Source organism: Peromyscus californicus, unplaced genomic scaffold (assembly GCF_007827085.1).
Source record: "Peromyscus californicus insignis strain IS unplaced genomic scaffold, ASM782708v3 Scaffold_6__1_contigs__length_162567912, whole genome shotgun sequence".
In the NCBI taxonomy this organism is placed as follows: Eukaryota; Metazoa; Chordata; class Mammalia; order Rodentia; family Cricetidae; genus Peromyscus; species Peromyscus californicus.
The window spans coordinates 131,104,250-131,123,218 of NW_026294584.1; the positions used below are offsets into that span (position 1 = coordinate 131,104,250).

At 40.1% G+C, this 18,969-nt stretch overlaps 1 protein-coding gene across 18 annotated transcripts in view; it reads left to right on the forward strand.

The window, feature by feature from the left end:
* Positions 1–18,969, forward strand: part of LOC128098387 (WASH complex subunit 2) — a 195,392-nt gene that overhangs the window by 61,325 nt on the left and 115,098 nt on the right. For all 18 annotated transcript variants that reach the window (XR_008214228.1, XR_008214232.1, XR_008214229.1 and 15 more), the window contains exon 31: positions 5,721–6,020. Coding sequence is in view for 11 of the 18 variants with exons in the window: in XM_052719441.1 (XP_052575401.1) it covers positions 5,721–6,020 (300 nt within the window). In the remaining 7 variants the exon portion in view is untranslated. The remainder of the gene's footprint in view (positions 1–5,720; positions 6,021–18,969) is intronic.

An 18,969-nucleotide genomic window follows, 5' to 3' on the forward strand; every position in this document is an offset into this window, starting at 1 on the left:
GACTTCCTTCTCACTACTTCCTGATGTCTACCTTCTACATCTTTCCTGGTATTTTCCTTCTAACTTCTTTATTTTTTTCCTTACAGCTTATATACCTCAGCACAATCATTTAAGCAATATAAAATTTGCAATGTGGTTATATTTTGTTTGTTAAGTAAATTATTACAATGAGTATAAGTAAAAACCAAGATGTTTTTCATATCCCCTTACATGATTAAACATTTTACATATTACAGGTGAAAAACATAGATCAGGAGCCTTTCAGCCATAATCGTTTACATAGTTTTTATTATTGCCAGAAAAACAAGTTGCTAGTTTCACTTTTCATATTTTAGAGTCCAGTCCAATTATCTTAACTAACCATCTAATTCTTTGTTTTCTAGTTACATGAAGCCCATTGTTTAAAGCTTTATTTTAGCTATAATGCACACCAAAATCCATGAACACATTTCCCAATATCAAAAAGAACTTGAGGTAACTCCTGGGACCCGATTGTTTTCCTGAAGAGAAACTCATAAGTTCTATCTGTGTGACACTTCCTTGTTCCTATTTTCTATCCTCTGTAACCCCTGCTTTATCAGGGGTGGGAGTAATACTTTAAACAGTACAATTTTTTTTTTTTTTTAGTTAAAAGGAGATTTATTTAATGGCGTAACTTACAAATTAAGGAATAGGTAGGTCGTGGAGTCTGGGGAAGGTGTATCACAGTCCAGCGGTGTTCTCTGGAGCTCTGCTCGGTCCACCTCTCCAGTCCAGGGTCCCGCAACAGAGAGAGCGCCCGCCGATCCAGCTCTCGGGTCCCCAGGCGCCTCCCTTGGCCCCGCCTTGTAGGCGTGACATTGCCGAAGTCTCAATGGGGGTTGGAACTTCCAGATCAAAGCTGGAATGGCTACCCACTACAGTTATGAATGCTTGGCCTTATCTTATGCTTGTTTCTTGCTAACTCTTATGACTTATCTTGTTTTTCTTCATCTACATTTTGCCTCGGGGCTTTTTACCTTTATTTCTTTCTGTACATCTTATTTTCCTGCTTCTTGTGTCCATCTGTCTGGTGGCTGCCTGGCTTCTGGACCCAGGAATGTCCCTCTTTCTCCCTTCTTCTTCTCCTTCTTTTCTTTCTCTCCTTCTCCTGGGCCTATATTTCTTCTTCTACATAATCTCTCTGCTCACTAGCCCTGCCCATCCCTCTCCTGCCTAACTATTGACCATTCACTTTTTATTTATTAGACCAATTAGGTCCCTTAGACAAGCAAGGTGAAACAAATGCAATACATGTTTACATAATTAAACAAATTCAGCATAAACAAATGTAACACACCTTTACATCATTAACAAATGCAGTATGAACAAATGTAGCGCATCTTTACATATTTAAAATAATATTCTACAACAGAGGTAAGAGGACAATTTGTACATGTGTCCTTTTCCTTCTACAGAAGCAAAAGACATCCTGGGGTCTGGGGTCCTAGTGGCCTTGTCTATTTGACAAATATCCACCAGGGGGTTGCCTCCTGGTAGGTTGACACCCTGAACCTCAATATCACCTGCTGCCACCCTTACATGGCTACTGGCACATCAGATCTCCTGGAACTGGAGATACAGAAGAGAGCCAGGATGTGGGTGCTAGGAACTGAACTGGGTCCTCTGCAAGAGCAGCTAGTGCTCTGAAATGCTGAGCCATGCCTTCAGCTTCTTGTTTACTACTGTAGTTCATCATATCATGGTGAGTTTTAGTTGATTCAATGGGTAATAAAATGAAAAAAATGATACCTAAGTCAGAAGAAAAAATAAAACTTACCCTAATGGCAGATAGCACTCTTTGTTTGCACAGAATATCCTAAGCAATACAGCAAAATACTTCTACAGTTCAAAAAAACTGTAGAATAAAAACTAAACACTTAAAAAAATCAATCAAATTTCCATGAAAAATGAAATTTAAAATATTATTTAGAATAGCCTCAAAGTCATAATATTTGGTATACTTCTAATAAGACTTATATGTTTATTAAATGGTTTAGTTGTATATACAATGGTAGTTAGAAATCAAATATAAAATGGAGAAAGATGCTGTATTCCTGAGATGAAAAAATCAACACAGTCAATAAACAGTACAATTTAAGAGGAAATCATCTTCATAATAATTCACATGTAAAAATGCCCAGTAGAGCAGGATAGTTCCATGAGATAATCACACTACATTAAAGGCAGTGGGGATCCCCCCACACCCATTTATATCATGCCCTATACCAGATAAAAACGACAGTGGCAAACATGTAAAGGCACAGCAGTAACAAGAGACATTCAGGAGCCAAAGCCCTTGGGACCTTGCCTATCTGAGACTTACTCATCAGCGCCTTGCATCCTGGTGGGCCGGACTCCTGAAGTCCATTGCCACCTGCTGCTTCTCTGACATGGCACTAGTGACTAGGTTTTCATTCAATCATTTTTTAAAAAATATAACAAAATAAAAGATAAAACAAAAACCATCAGATTAAAGTTGGACCAGGCAAACCAACAGAGAGAAAAGAGCCCAAGAGAAGGCAGAAGAATCAGAGACCCACTCATTCCCACACTCAGGAATTCCACAAAAACACCCAACTGGAAGCCGTAATATACATGCAGAGGACCTGGTGCAGACCTGTGCAGGCCCTGTGCTTGCTGCTTCGGTCTCTGTGAGTTCCTATGAGCTTTGCTCAGTTGATTTAGAGGGCCTTGTTCTTCTGGTGTCCCCCATCCCCTCTGGTTCTTACATTCTTTCAGCCTCCTCTTCTGTGGAGTTCCCTGAGCTCTGAGGAGAAGGATGTAATGGAGACATCCCATTTAGGGCGGAGTGTTCCAAGGTCTCTTACTTTCTGCATAATGTCTGGCTGTGGGTCTATATTTATTCCCATCTGCTATAGGAGAAAGCTTCTCTGATGATGGCTGAACAAGACACTTATCTATGAGTATAGCAGAGTGTTATTAGGAGTCATTTTTATCACTACATTTTTTTCTTTTCTTAGACTAGTATTATTCAGTTTTACCCTAGGTCCTTGGGCTATTTAGTCTCAAGCAGTGTTGGGTTTGGGTTCCATCTTGTGAAGTAGGCATTAAATCATATCAGTTGTTGGTTGGTTACTTTCCCAAGCTTTGTGCCACCATTGCCCTAGCCTATCTTGCAGGCAGTATACCATTGTAGGTAAAGGGTTTGTGGTTGGCTCAGTGTTTACATTTCTCTTTTGATAGCATGGAGAGTGCCTTCCTTTATCAAAGATGCTGGAATGTAGGGGTGAAGGCTCTATGCAGGCACCAGCTCTATGTCTCCATGTTCAATGAGTTGTGTAGGTGTTGTCTTCAGCATTGGAGCCTTGCTGTCAGTTTGTGCAGAGGAACCCATAGTCTTGGCAACAGCCTGCGTTGTTTGGGGGTTCCTGTGGGGCCCCTTTGGCCAACAACTCAATTAGATGTAACCTAGTCCCAGCACTGGAAGCTTCATTTGGTGACAAAAGATGGCCAGTTGGGATGCTATCTCCCCTATTATTTGGTTATTTCATTTAATTTACCTTCATATATGTATATATTTTCTACTGTACTAGGTTTCTATATTTCGCCTCAAATGACCCTTAATTTTAGCTGTCTTTCCTTGTACTCCTTCTCACAACCTCTCTTCCCTATCCTTTAGAATATATTTTTTTTTTTTTTTGGTTTTTCGAGACAGGGTTTCTCTGTGTAGCTTTGCGCCTTTCCTGGAACTCACTTGGTAGCCCAGGCTGGCCTCGAACTCACAGAGATCCGCCTGGCTCTGCCTCCCGAGTGCTGGGATTAAAGGCGTGCGCCACCACCGCCCGGCTAGAATATTTTTTTAAAAAATACTTTCAATCCAGTGGTAAAGAGTGGGCAAAGGCTATGAATAGCTATTTAGTAAAAAGATAATAAAAAGTATTGACAAAAATGTGAAAAAATCTACACCCTCAATTTATTGTTACTTTATTTTAAAATGATTCAAACTATGTGGAAAACAGTTTAATAATTCCATAAATTGCCCAGTACAGTTGCTCTGTGACCCAGCACACTCATTTCTAGATATGTATCATCAAGAAAAGAAAACTTGTCCAAATGATAGCTGATTGTTCATTATAACAGTATGTGCATTAGCTCCAAATTGGAACCTACCCAAGCACCTAAATCAGTGTCTGGAGAGATAATATGCACCAGATCCATACAAGGGACTATTATTCATCCACCAGATGAATGAAGTATTAATGTATGGATGAACTTTGAAAACTTTATGCAAAGCAATGAAGCCAGTCACAAAATATCATATATTGTATCATTTCATTTATGTGAAGTGTCTGCAATAAGCAATTATAGAGAAAGTAAGTGGAATAGTTGCTGCCTTGGACTTAGAAGCAGAATGGGGTGTAGATGGAGTTTCTCTGTGTCCTGGCAGTCACTCCCAAATAACCACACAGAGACTTATTATTAATTATAACTGCTCGGCCAATAGCTTAGGCTTGTCTCCAGCCAGCTCTTACAACTTAAATTAACCCATTTTTTATTAATCTGTGTGCTGCCCTGTGGCTCATTTACCTCATCTATGAACTTCCCATGTTGCTTCTTCTGCATCTGGCTCGCTACTCCTGTGACTCTGCCCTTCTCCTTCCCAACATTCTCTTAATCTGGTTGTCCTGCCTAACCTTATCCTACCTAGCTACAGGCCAGTCAGCTTCTTTATTAAGCCAGTCACAGTGACATATATTCAGACAGTATAAAGGAATATTCCACAATGTGGAAATTTGGGAGTGATGGCTATTGGGTGTAAGGCTTTTGGGGTGGTGAAAATATTATAAAGGTGATTGTAAGAGGTTATTGATGTCACTCACTGCTAGAACTCATGGTTGGCATACCCAAAGCCCTTGGTCAGCCCCCATCACTGGGGGAAATAATGGTTGCAGTGGCTGAACATTTTTAGCATTAAAAATGAGTGAATTTAGGATGTTAAGTAAGTCAATTTATGGTTTGTGAATTATATTTCAACAAAACTCCTTTAAAAAAGATTTCCTCATCTCTCCAGAAAGGTACTCATTTGTGTTGTTTAAGCTTAGGACTCTGCCCCCCCCCATATGAGATCTTCTCCAAATAACAGCAGTTTTCAGTGATCACTCTTGCTGCCAGTTCTATACTATTAACTTACCTTATGTGTCTATCTGTTGTGTTTGTCTCTCTTACTCTTGTATGCTTGTGAGTAGAGACTATCTAGTGTCTACATCATTACCATTGGTTATTTATTTAGTGGATCAATTTTAAAGGGACTTATTAGGTTGTTTGCCATTCTTTTCAAAATGTAATTATGTATAAGATGCTAAAGTTTTATATGGTTTAAAAGATAAACATTTTAGAAAAGGATGTACATATACTTGGAAAGTCTTACAAAACTATATTGATATGTAGAATTTGAATATTAGAAAAATGTTTGTCAATCATGTGTTGTATATTAGCAACAATGCTAAACTCTGGTAAGGTACCGTAAGGAATCAAAAGTTTACCTATTCTTCATGAATAGTCTACATCAGGAGTGATTTCAGAGGCAGGGGAGGAAAGTTCATTACTAGACACAGGTAAAGTTAGTAAAGTAAGTTGAGATTGTTTGGAAGACCAGTATGAGCCAGAGTTATTTGGAAAACCTTAACAAAGAAGGGACTTACAGATTTGTTTTAAAAAACGAACTTTTGTTTTTTCAGGTACAAAACTTAAACATGAACAACGATACATATTACCAATGTTCAAAGCTGACTTGGGTAGAACTGGAATACAGTTGCATACAACATATTCCAGAGGAATTAGAAAAGTCAAAGTAATGGATAACAGAAAAGAGCCTCCATTCTTCAATGAAGATAACGTGGGACCATTTTACTTCAAACTTCCTTTCTATGACACCATGGAACTCTTCATCGAAACATTGACTGGAACATGTTTTGAACTAAGAGTTTCACCCTTTGAAGCTGTTATCTCTGTGAAAGGAAAAATTCAAAGATTGGAAGGTACTAGTCTTAGTTTCTACAATATGAGGATTAAATATCTTAAAAGTTTTTTAATGGAGAAAAATTTAAACATATGGCATTAGAAAGAATAGAATAATAAAATCTCCATTTTATCTTCAACAGTTACCAACTTAGAACCTGCCTCCTTTGTATTCCTTTGTTCTTCGTCTTATCCCCCTCCACAAGATTTCCTTAATTCAGATCTCTGGCATCATGTTAATGTCATGAAATAAATATTTCAGAATAGTTTTAGCAAGTTAGGATGATTACACAAATTGAACCATAACTATTTTGCAGTTGCTTTTAATGGTGAATGTAATTTATCTCTTTTAGAGAACTTGTTTTGTTTGTTTGTTTTTTATATCAGTTTGTAAATCCTTTTTTTCCCCCTTTACAATGGAGATTTTCTGAGTGTTTGGGTTACATTTATATATATTCAAAGTTCCTCTAACATAGCAAGGATTTTGAATGACATATAATATCTTTTTGTGGTATATGTATTTGTGGTGTCATATGCTACTTTATGTTAATATTACTCTTTCAGATTTCAGATTACCATTTATGATTGTCCAGTTTTGACTAGGAAATTAAATCATTCCCTATAACACTATATATATAGATCTTTGCTGGTGGAGTCAACTGGGACTCGTTTGTAATATGAAGGTACTAGTTAGGATTGCTCTCCAGCCAACTTAAATGCAGAATTACAGAAGGATGAGAGTGGGTGGATCTTTGGGAGATCGAGGATTCTGGATATCCGAGTTTTTGAATATTTGCCTTTCCTTCATCCCTCTCCCTTAGGGTAGTTTTAGGGGGCAGCTGAATCTAGAACCACATCAAATAATGGCACATATACCCCTTTTTCTAAGTGACAGAGTCAGTGAGAGTCATTGTGTTCTGCAGGAGACTTCAAAAGAACAGCCTTCATGAAAATATCAGTTTTAATGCTTTTCTGGATGGCTTTTTTCTTCCTCACTGCATGTCAGTTGGAACTAATGTGGGAAGATTCTCAAGACTCCAAATTAGCAAGATGTGGCTGGAGAGGACAGAGGGGACAGTGCTTGAGTTAGTCCTGCAGAGGGAATAGTTGTTCCTGCAGAAGGTTTTTCCTTTGGGTAACTTTTGATGAGTTCAGAACTACTAGTGCCTGGTGGGAGGGGAGAAAGTGAGTTGTGGAGGAGGCTAAGGAGACCGGTGACCTAGGAGCAATTGTGTTGAAGCAGAGAGGAAGAGGTAGCTGTCAGGGAACTGTCGCAGGTCTGGAAGGGACAGAAGTACCAAATCCACTAAGCAAATTAACATTAATCTTTAAAATCACATTTTCACTTATTTTATGTGTATGCACGCACATGTATGTATGCTTGCTACAGAAGCACCCTTGTGGAGGTCAGAGAACAGTTTATGGGAGTTGATTCTTTCTACTATGTAGGTCTTGGGGTCAAACTCAGTTCATCAGGCTTGGTCGCAAGCTGCAAGCACCTTTACCCACTGATCCACTGTTGCACCCTAAAGCACATCTTACTGGCTCCCACATTAACATTCCTTAATGAATAGGAATAATGATAGCAACAATTGCCAATGATCTTCTCAGGATTACATGAGTTACCAAATGTAAAATGTCCTTTTCCTTATCAAGGAAAATGCTTAGTCTGGAGATAGTGTCATTTGTTTCTGAGAACCTAATGTACATACTGTACACTTGGGGAAGGCTATACCTTGGCTCTCTAACTTTCTTTCTGGAGTTTACTAACCAGAACAGTGGTTTACGAAGGTGTGGACATCCCTTCTAGAGGGTGTGCAAAATGCTGCGTGTGCCAAGAACTGTACGAGGCTGTCTGGAGCAGTGGAGTCCCTCATATGCCTTTGGTTTTGGCATTGCTGCTCCCTAAATAAATGTTCTCCCTGTACATGGAGGAGGATTGTTTTTGTGGTTCCTTATAAGTAATGGAGCCATATTGTTAATTATGGACTATGAGCTACAAATAGACAATCATTTTTATGCATGACAGCTGCTGCTCCATCAGTGTGGGCTCCCGAAGGAATGTAGTGAGCAGACTCCCTTCACTGACACAGTGGAGAGTAATATGGCGAGAAAAGACCTCTTTACTCTAAACCATTTCCTTTTTTAGAGTAATTTGCCATTTCCGCATAACCCTCTTTATTTTGATATTAGATAAGACCAGATGTTTTCCTGTGTAGATTTAAAAATAACCTTACCTTATTAGTTGTCTTTTTTCACTTCATATTCACTGTATATTATTGTCCTGACCCATTTGTCAATATTATACTGTCATAGTTACCAAAAGTCTTGATAATTTCTATTGAGTCTCTTTAATGTGCTATTCAGAATAGTCTTGTTTGTTTGTGTTGCTGGCTCTGGAACACCCTGTGGAACTTTGCCTATAAAATTTTCCAAGAATCACAGGTTTGGAGTATGTGGAAAAATGAGAAATATTTTGTTATTGTTTTTAAAGAGTGTTCATCCATATATTTTTTTTACTCTTATTCTTTGGCAACTTCATATATATAATCAGTGCATCTTATCATGTGTACCCCAGAGTTCCCTTTTCTATTCCTCCAGGTCCCCTCAACATGCCCCTCTCTACCTTTTATGTCCTTTCTTTTTGATTGATTTCTTTGTAACCGACTGAGTTGAGCTAATGCTGCTGGCTGGAATGTTGACTGATCTTGTTGGCTTGGTCTTGTGCAGGTGACCATAGCTGCAGTGAGCACATCATGTCAGAAGACAGCACTTCACAGCACTCCTTCCCATCTTCCAACCCCTACGTTTTCCTGCCCCCTTTCCACAATGTTCTCTGAGCCTTGGTGACAGCAGGGAAAGGAAAGATGTGTTGATAAAGATGTCATGTCATGGCTGAGCACTCAGTACTCACTATTCTCAACATTTTGACCAGTTTTGAACCTCTGCATTAACTGCTCACCACTGTAGAGAGGAGCTTCTCTAGCCAAGGATACAGGCAGCACTAATCTGTGTGTATAAACACAAATATTAAGAAGGCAGTTTGACAACACATCCTTACAGTAGTGAGCTCCCCACTAGGGTCTGTGACCTTCCTAACTATAGGCTTTTGACCAGGTTTACTGTATCAGACATGAATTCACTATTGTAAAGTGTGCTTCAAACCCAGTAAAAAAGTGGTATTTAACCCCATAACCTTTGTACCACTATTGTACCAGTGGCACATCTTGCCAAACAGGTCAGTATTGTAGCATGCAGGTTTTGCTGCTGAGTGATACTATCGATGGCTTTTTCTCCCAGCAGCCTGCATAGCACCTCTGGCACTATGAAAGCTAGTCAGCAGAAGGAAGATTTTAGGTCAGGTCCAGTTGATTTCTTTGTCCATCAAGCAAAGTGTATTGTGTCCTCAGCAATAGGGTCTTGCCATCTACTTCTAGACAACCAAGAACAATGACAATAGCCTGCATTGCTCGGGGGCCTCTGGGGGTTCCTTGACTAATAACTTGTAGGAAGGTATCCCATGTCTTGCAGTGAATTTTTGCTTAATAATTCATGTCTTCTAGAGGAGGCATTGTCTACCATGCAGAGTACCTCTGGTCAAACTCCTTCTTTTAAGGAACTTTTAAATTAGTTTACAAAGTGTTGGGTTTCCATAAGGACTTTTCATATATTCTTCGTCTGGGTTCAACTACACCCTACTTCCTCTGCCTTGTCTCCCCACCTGCATCCATTCTTAACCCTTTAATCCTCAGTATTCCTCCTTTATTTCACAGCATATGTGTTCTAATGTATCCTTACCCCTTGAGGCCGCTTCCTTTCCCATTGCATGTGTCTTTTCCAGCATCCTGAGCTCTACAAGATATTCCAAATTAAATACACAAATCTAAAAATTCAAAGTTAGCATCCACATATAAAAGAGAGCAACCATGTTTGTCCCTCTGGGTCTGGGTACTTCATGCGGCATATTTTCTAGTTCCTTCTATTTCCCTGCAGCCTATTTTTCTTTGCAGCCTAATAAAATTCTGTTGTGTATCTGTAACACATTTTCATCCATTCTTTAATTGGTAGGCATCCTGGTTGATTCCATTTCCTAGATAATGTGAATAGAATAGCAATGATATATGTGCATTTTCTCTGTAGTAGAATATGTAGTCCATTTTTTTCTATGCCCAGGAATGCAATATGGGATCATATGGTAGTTCTGCTTTTAGCTTTTTGAGAAACACTCATGTAGATGTAACCGTCTTGTTAAATAAGAAACACAGAGCCAATGCAGAGATGAAAGCCCAAGAGGTCAGAGCAATAGCTAAGAGCCAAAAACCTTACCCTTCACTGCTGATGCTGTCCTCCTCAGCAAGAGGCCTACTTCCTGTGTGTTTGTCCTTTTTATTGACTTTCTATTCTGCCTTCTCATTGGTTGTAAACCTAACCACATGACCTCCTCGTCACTGCCCATTTATACAGACCTCCAAGTCTTCTATGGTTGGTATTGAGATTAAAGGTGTGTATCTCCATGCTGGCTGTATCCTTGAACACACAGAGATCTGTCTAGCTCTGCCTCCCAAGTGCTGGGATTAAAGGCATACACCACCACTGCCCAGCTTCTGCTATGGCTTGCTATTAGCTCTGACCCCCAGGCAACTTTATTTATTAACATACAAGTAAAATCACATTTCAGTACAAATAAAATATCACCATACACTCACTTAGTTGGGTGTTGGTGGCGCACACCTTTAATCTCAGTACTCAGGGGTCAGAGGCAGGAAGATCTCTGAGTTCAAGGAGAGAAACCCTGTCTTGAAAAACAAAACAAAACAAACCCGAACAAGTAAAAAGAAACATTCAATTCTATAATGGTGACACCAGTTTACAGTCCCACTAACAGTGGGTAACCATTCCTCTTCCTCATATCCTTGCCAGCTTTTGTTGACTTTTTTCTTTCTTGATGGTAGCTATTTTAGCTGAGGGAAGATCAAATCTCAAAACAGTTTTAATTTGCGTTTCCCTCATGGCCAGTGATGTTGAACATCTTTTAAAGAGCTTATTAGCCATTTACACTTCATTTTTTGAGAACTCTGTTTGGTTTTGTGATCCATTTTTTTTATTGGGTTGATGTTTTACTGGTTTTTAGTTTTTTGATTTCTTTGTGTATTTTAGATGCTAATCCTCTTGACATGTGCAACTGGCAAATTTTTCTCTGATTTTGTAGGCTGTTTCTTCATTTGATTGGCATTTTTCTATGCCATTAAAATTTTTTTTTTTAATTTCACAAGAACCCACTTGTTGATTGCTAGCCTTGTTTCTTGAGCAGGATCCTGTGCAGAAAGCCCTTCCCTATGCCTACATCCTGAAAAGCACTCTACTTTTTCTTCTAGCAGTTTCAGAGTTTCAGATCTTTGTTGAGGTCATTGATCTGTTTATAGGCGACTTTTATGCAGAGAGAGAAGGCCTTCATTTCTGCTTTTTTACATTTAGATACCTAGTGCCCCAGCATCATTTGTTGAATGAAGATGCTGTCTTTTCTCCAATGTGTATTTTTGTTAAAAATCAGATGGCTGTAGTTGCATGGTCATGTAACAGGGGTCCTCTGTTCTATTCCATTGATCAATAAGTTTGATTTTTTTTTTTTTTTTTTTTTTTTTGGTTTTTCAAGACAGGGTTTCTCTGTGTAGCTTTGCGCTTTTTCCTGGAACTCACTTTGGAGACCAGGCTGGCCTCGAACTCACAGAGATCCACCTGGCTCTGCCTCCCGAGTGCTGGGATTAAAGGCGTGCGCCACCACCGCCCGGCAAGTTTGATTTTTTGCCAGTACCATGCAGTTTTTATTTCTATGGCTCTATAAAGTTGAAATCAGATATAATGATACCTCCAGCATTATTATTGTTCAGGATTGCTTTTGCTCTCTGGGGTCTTGTGCTCTAGATTAATTTTAAGACTTTTTTTTTCTATTTCTGTAAAGAGTGTCACTAGAATTTTGATTGAGATTGCATTGAATCTATAGATTGCTTTAGGAAAGATAGCCATTTCCACAATAGTGATTATTGCAATCCATGAACATGGAAGGGCTTTCCATCTTCTAGTCTCTTTCTCAGTTTCTTTCTTCAACAATTTCAAATTTTCATTATAGAGATCTTTCACATTTATGGTTAGTTTTATGCCAAGGTTTATTTTTTCCACATAATTTGCATGTCTTAGCTATACACTAGGGCTTACTGTGTCCTCTCAATAAAAGGAAAAGAGTATCCAATTTGAAGTAAAAATGAAAGACACCCTGGGCTAATACTAATCCAAATAAAGCAAAAGTAGCTGCAGCAGAGTAGAGCCCAGACTTCAGAACTGAGAAAGTTAGCAGTGGCAAAGGGTGGTGCCTTACATAGTGACAGTCTTTTGTTGTAGATATGTCTTCATGTATAAAGTGTATTTCTTCTATACAACATATAACGAGTTATGTGAAGTTTCTTCTTTGCTTCTTATTTTGTTTTGAGATAGGTCTCACTCTGTTGCTAGGCCTGGAATTTGCTGCTCCCAAGCTGGCCTTGAAATAATGATCCTTCCTGAAAACTGATTACAGGCTTATGCTACCATGCCTGGCAAGTGCTGTTCATTTCCTTTTTCCTTCCCCCTCCTCCTCTCCCCTTCCTCCTCCTCCTCTCCCCTTCCCCCTCCTCCTCTCCCCTTCCCCCTCCTCCTCTCCCCTTCTCCCTCCTCCTCTCCCCTTCCCCTCCCCATCTTTCTTTCGTTCTTTTTCTAAAGGCAAAGCTCTATGTAGCCTGTCTTGGCCTTGACCCTTCTGTGTAGCAGAGGATGACTTCCTTGTCTACATCTCCCAAGTGCTGCAGTTACAGACGTGCACCACTGTGCCCAGTCTGTGCCATGCTAGGGATTAAATCCAGGGCTTCATGCATGCTAGGCGAGCACTCTATCAAATGAACTACACTCCTAGCCTGTAGTCTTATTTTTTTAAAATCTAACAGTCTTTGAATTTTAACTAATGGGGATCCAAATATGGTTAGACTGACATCTATCATATTTGTTACTGTTTTCTGTTAGTTACCATTGTTCTTGGTTGCTATTTTTTCTTCCTCCCTTTATTTTGCTATTTTAATTTGATTATTCTATATGATTTTTTTTATCCTTCTTAGAATATCAAATATATTTTTAAAGTAGCCATCCTAGACTTTGCAGTCTATTTATATCTAACTTAAATTCACTCACAACTAACACCAAACTGCTTCATGACCCATGAAGTATCTTACAATAGTGAAATGGTCCTAATTCTTAGACTCCTAGGACATTGATGTCATTCATTTCACCCACATATAACATGTAAAGTATGATCATCATGTATATTTTACTAATATTTTTTAAACAAACTGTTAGTTCTTTGTCAGTGAAAAGTTTCTGTTTTGCCTTTATTACTTCTTGTGGTTTGTTTATGCAGATCTGAGTCTCTTAGCTATATTACTTCCCTTTTTTAAGAGCCTCTTTTAGTATTTCTTGCAAAGCATGTCTACTGGCAGCAAATTCCCTCAATTTTTATCTGAGGCAGTATATTTTACTTGCATTTTAAGTGGTTTTAGTAGGATACTTTAGCTGTACATAGTAATGGACTTTACATGACATTTTCATAAGTATATGTAAATACTTTTTCATCATACCCCCATTTCCCTTTCTTGTTTCCCTTATTCCACCAACACACTTTCTCTAGTTTCACCTTCTACTTTCTTGTCTTTTTCGGGCTGTGAGTTCATTAAGGATTCATACAGGAACATGGGTGAGGGGTTATTTACAAGCATTTGCTACCTTAATAGTGGATTACTCCATTATAGAAATGCCATTTCACCAGCAACCATTAATTGTCTGTAGATCAGGGAAGAGGTTGGGGCCTTTTGAGCCCCTCCCCATTTGCTACAGGATGTCAGTGGGTCCAGTATTACACAGATCATGTGCAGGTCCCCACAGCTGCTGTGAATTTATGAGTACAACAGCCAGACCATGCCCAGAGGACAGCTTTCGACAGCACTTCACCTTTCTCTGGCTCTTGCGTTCTTTCCATCTGTTCTTCAGTGTTCCCTGTTCTTCATCTCTGCCTTGGAGGAGGTGACATAGATGTCCCATTTGTAGCTGAGCACTCGAAGGTCGGCTGCTTCATGACTCTGTCTTGTTATCAGTCTACACTAACAACTGCCCTCTGCAAAAATCTGAAAGCAGCACTAGTCAGTGGGTATAAACATAATTATTATTTTTTTTTTTGAAATATACTTTTTTTTCTTTTTCTTTTTTCTAGAGCTGAGGACTGAACCCAGGGCCTTGTGCTTGCTAGGCAAGTGCTCTACCACTGAGCTAAATCCCCAGCCCCAAACATAATTATTTAGATGACAATTTGACAGACACATCATGTCCATTTAGCAAAACAATAATACTTTCCCACTAGGGCCTATGAACTCCCAGCCACTAGTATTTGATCATGACTTCCATTCTGTGGAGCAGGCCTCAGATCTGACCTGAATGCACTTGGTTACCCCTACAGCAGTCATGCCATCGCAACAGTGGCACATCATTCCTGGGTGGTTGGTAGTGGAGCACATAGTGATCCCAGCTGCATAAGAGGACATTAGCCCCCCAGGAGCCTGCACAACATCTTCTTGTACTGTGAGGGCTGATGAGCAGAAAGAAGCTTCTTGCTCAGTTTCAGCTTCATTTGTGTTCTATGACTAGAGAATGGTGTTTTCAGCAGTAGCATATTTTGTTGTTGTGGAGACAGGTGTTGTTCTATGTAGCGCTGGCTGTCCTGGAACTCACTATGTGTAGCTAGAGTTTTCCTGCCTGGCCCACAATCAGGACAAATTTCTCTCACCTGCCAGTCCCACAGCAGCTCAGACCTGACCAAGTAAACACAGAGACTTATATTGGTTACAAACTGTATGGCCGTGGCAGGCTTCTTGCTAACTGTTCTCATAGCTTAAATTAATCCATTTCCATTAATCTATACCTTGCCACATGGCTCGTGGCTTACCGGCATCTTCACATGCTGTTTCTCATCATGGCGGCTGACAGTATCTCTCTGACTCAGCCTTCCACTTCCCAGCTTTATTCTCCTCCTTGTCCCACCTATACTTCCTGCCTAGCCACTGGCCAATCAGTGATTTATTTACTGACCAATCAGCAACACACTTGACATACAGACCATCCCACAGCAACTATGTAGGGAAAACTGGTTTTGAACTCACAGAGATCCAGTTGCCTCTGTCTCCAAGTGCTGGGTTTAAAGACATGCATCACCATGCCTGGCAGCAATAGTTCTGCAGTGGCAATTGTTTGTGTTGTTTTGGGGGCCTCAGGGATTGCTTCCATGACCAACAACTTATAGCCAGGTAGCCTACTCCCTGTACTGGGATCTGAGAAGTTCTATTAATATCCTGATGGGAGTAGCATTATTCACTCATGCAGGTTACCTCTATCTAAACTCATTTTGTAAAAACAATTAAGATTTTTTATCATATGCATTTATTTGTGCCTGTGTGTGTGTGTGTGTGTGTGTGTGTGTGTGTGTGTGTGTGTGTATGCACTTGCATGCTTTTGTGAGCATGCATTTCATGGCAGGTGTGTGTAGGTCAGAAGAATTGCAGGAGTCAGTTCCCTCCTCACATTATGCGAATTCCTGGGATCTAGTGCAAGTTATCAGGCTTGGTAGTGAGTGCATTAACTCTGCAAACTATCTCCCCAAATTTTGTTTTTCAGTTAGCTTGCCAATTGCAAAATTTGGTTTATGACTTTTTCGTATGACCTTACTTTTTGTCTTGCCTTATAACTCTGCTTGTCCCCCATCTCAATTCCTCCTTATCCAGCTTAGACCTTTTGTGCTGGCTAGTTTTTGATGACTTGACATAAACTAGTATCACCCAGGGAGCAAGAACCTTAAAATGAGGAATTGCCTCTAGTAGACTGGCCCCTGGACATGTCTGAGGGGAATTTTCTTAATCACTAATTGATGCACTCTGGGTGGTGCTGTTCCTAGGCATGTGGGCCTGGGCTGTATGTGAAAAGTAGCTGAGCAAGCCGGTAAATAGCATGGTCTGTGCTTCAATTCAAGTCTCCAGGTTCCTACTTTGAGTTCCTCTCCTGACTTCCCTTGATAATGGACTGTAACTGTAAGGTAAAATAAACCTTTGCACCCCAACTTTCTTTTGGTCTGTTTATCACAACAACAAAGAAACTAAGTAGAACAACTTTCTAGTCTCAATATGAATTACCCCCTTCTCCTTTGTTTTTGAAAGGTAATTTTATAGAGATACAAATCTAGGTTGGCAGGTGGTTCCCAAAACTTTCAGCATTTTATTCCACTTTTTTACTGATTGCATTTTCTCTTTCTTTTTTAAAAGCCTATCTCTGTGTGTCTGTGTCTGTATCTGTATTATGTGTGGGTGTGAGTGTGGCACAGTGTGTATGTATAGTGGGGGTCAGAGGACAGCCCTGTGCAGATACACACACAGGAGAATGCACCCACACACGTGCATATGCCCCTTACTCATGCAACTTTGTTTTCAACTTTTGAGAGTCCTGGTGAGTTTAGAATTTCCCTTATTTTTGGTCTTCTTTGATCTATGAATTATTTAGAAGTATACTTTTATTTCCAAACTTGAGAGACTTAAAACATCTCACTACTCACCAATTGTGGGTAATGCAAGTAAACAGAACATTTCTGGAAAATATGGTAGTAATTTGTGGAGGACTGCATAAAATTTGTGTATAATATTGAAGAAAATAAAAAAGTGCAGTGAGTTTCATTGATATGATAAATTCAAATTTAACTTATTCAAAAGTAGGGAAAAGCAGATTTCTGCTCAGCCAGGTTATTCATGAGGCAGAAGCAAGAGGATCACTTGGCCCAGGAGGCTGAGGCCAGCTTGACCACTTTGCAAGGCTCCATTCTTAAAGATAAACCAAAACCAAATAAACTTTTGATTCTGATTTTAGGGTATACATTCTTCCTAGTTCTTTTTGTATATAATCTAGTTATTATAATACATTACAAGTAATGTAGTGTTATATATGAATATATGAAATGTGTAATTTAAATGAAACATGCCCACAATTCTTGACCAAGTTTTTTTTAAGAATCTTTTTTAAGAATTTGTTTGAACTTATCTTTAGTATATATAATGGGAATAGAGCCTGAAATAAGAAAGTATGATTCCTAGATGGGCATGGTATTACATGTCTGTAATCCCAGCACTTGGGAGGTAGAGGCTGGAGGATCAAGAGGTCAGGGTCAGCCTGGACTATATGCTACCTGTCTCAAAAACAAAAGCAAAGAAGAAAAGCAAGTATGATTCCTCAGACAGTAAAGTGGGTGTCCATTTTGGAAGCTTCCGACAACCCAGTGACTCAAGAGCCTCAGGTGAAGGAAGGAGAGAAATATCTAGTGCCCGAGTATAGTAGCATTGGCTCAGGGGTAAAGTTTTACTCCCTAAACCCAGCAACCACTGTGTTGTGCTTTTTCTTTTTTGAGACCAAATTTTGGGATGTAGCCCAAGTTGGCCTCTGCTCAAGTGCTGGGGTTTTAGGTGTATACCAGAATGGATTGGGTGTGTGTGTGTGTTTATGAGACATCCCTCCTAGAAACTGTTGCCAATTAGTGCCTGTGGGCCTGGGTGAGTAATAATTTTTTTTCAGTGCTGCAACCATTGGTAAGTTTTTCATGCTCTATTAAATAACACCACATCCATGCTCATGTAGGCAACCCTAATTAAACTCAGGGAGTCATTTAAAACTCATAGAGCAGGAGGGGGGACATGTTGTGAAGAAGGAATAGCTGGGAGATTGAGAGGATACAGGGAGTTAGTGTGATCAAAATACATTATATACCTATACACATATGAAACTCATTAAATAATTGCATGTTTTTCTTTTGAAGTGAAGAAAAGAGAATTCTGTGAGGAGTGCAGGGTCCTGCCTTTATGAGGCTATGGCATAGATGCTGGTCCTGGCTCTGTGATGTCCCTGGGGAGGTCCAGGAATTGGGGGGGGAGGGGGTTGTTGATCTATCTCTGTGTAGTTCCTCTTGGGGCAGGTTTGGGCCCCAAGAAGCGCCTGAGACTGCTTCTATGTGGCTTCCACTAGGGGCGCAGTCTGCCTCTGTGCTGTTGGATGGCCCCTATCTGTCTGGTTGCTTGTGGCAGTAGGACAGAGACAGACATTTGTGTTGGTCCTGTTTCTCTGCTGCCTTCCTGTGTGTGAGGTCTGTCTCTAAGTCGGTGTTCTCAACTTTTCCTAACGCTGTGACCCTTCAATACAGTTCTTCATGTGGTGGTGACCTCAACCATAACTTTATTTTCATTGCTACTTCATAACTATAGTTTTGCTACTGTTATGAATCATAGTGTAAATATCTGTTTTCTGATGGTCTTAGGCAACCCCTGTAAAAGGGCCATTTGACCCCAAAGGGGTCACAGTCCACAGGTTGAGAACCATTGCTCTAAGTGGCCTACCAGACCAAATTTCCACCTTTTAGGAAGCTGTGTGATTGTGATTCCAAGTTGTCCCCATCCTCAGTCCTCAAGTCATAGGCCCAAGGCACATGCCCTCGGTTCCCAGGGTGAGTTGAGTAGGATGGGGTCTTTCTCTCTAGAGCTGCCTAGGGGCTGACTCAGCAGGGATCTTTTGTAGGTGGCTTCTGCTACTGCTGCAGTCAAGTATCCAGAAGAAAGGAGGATTTCCCTAGAACCATCCTGCCCTAGGAGGTACAGCCCTTAAAGTCTGTCTTCTGCCCTTCTCTACTTCTCCCTTGCTCCTTCCCTCCCCCCCCTCCCCCTCTTCTTCCTTCTCTCCCTGCTGTCATCAGGGGCAGAGGTTCCAACCCCTTAGGTCACACCCTTTTGTCTAGGAAGACAGCACTCCCCGGTCAGGACCGAGGCCTTCACATCACAAGTTGTGGTTTCTTTCCTGTGGTGTTCCCCAGAATCCCTC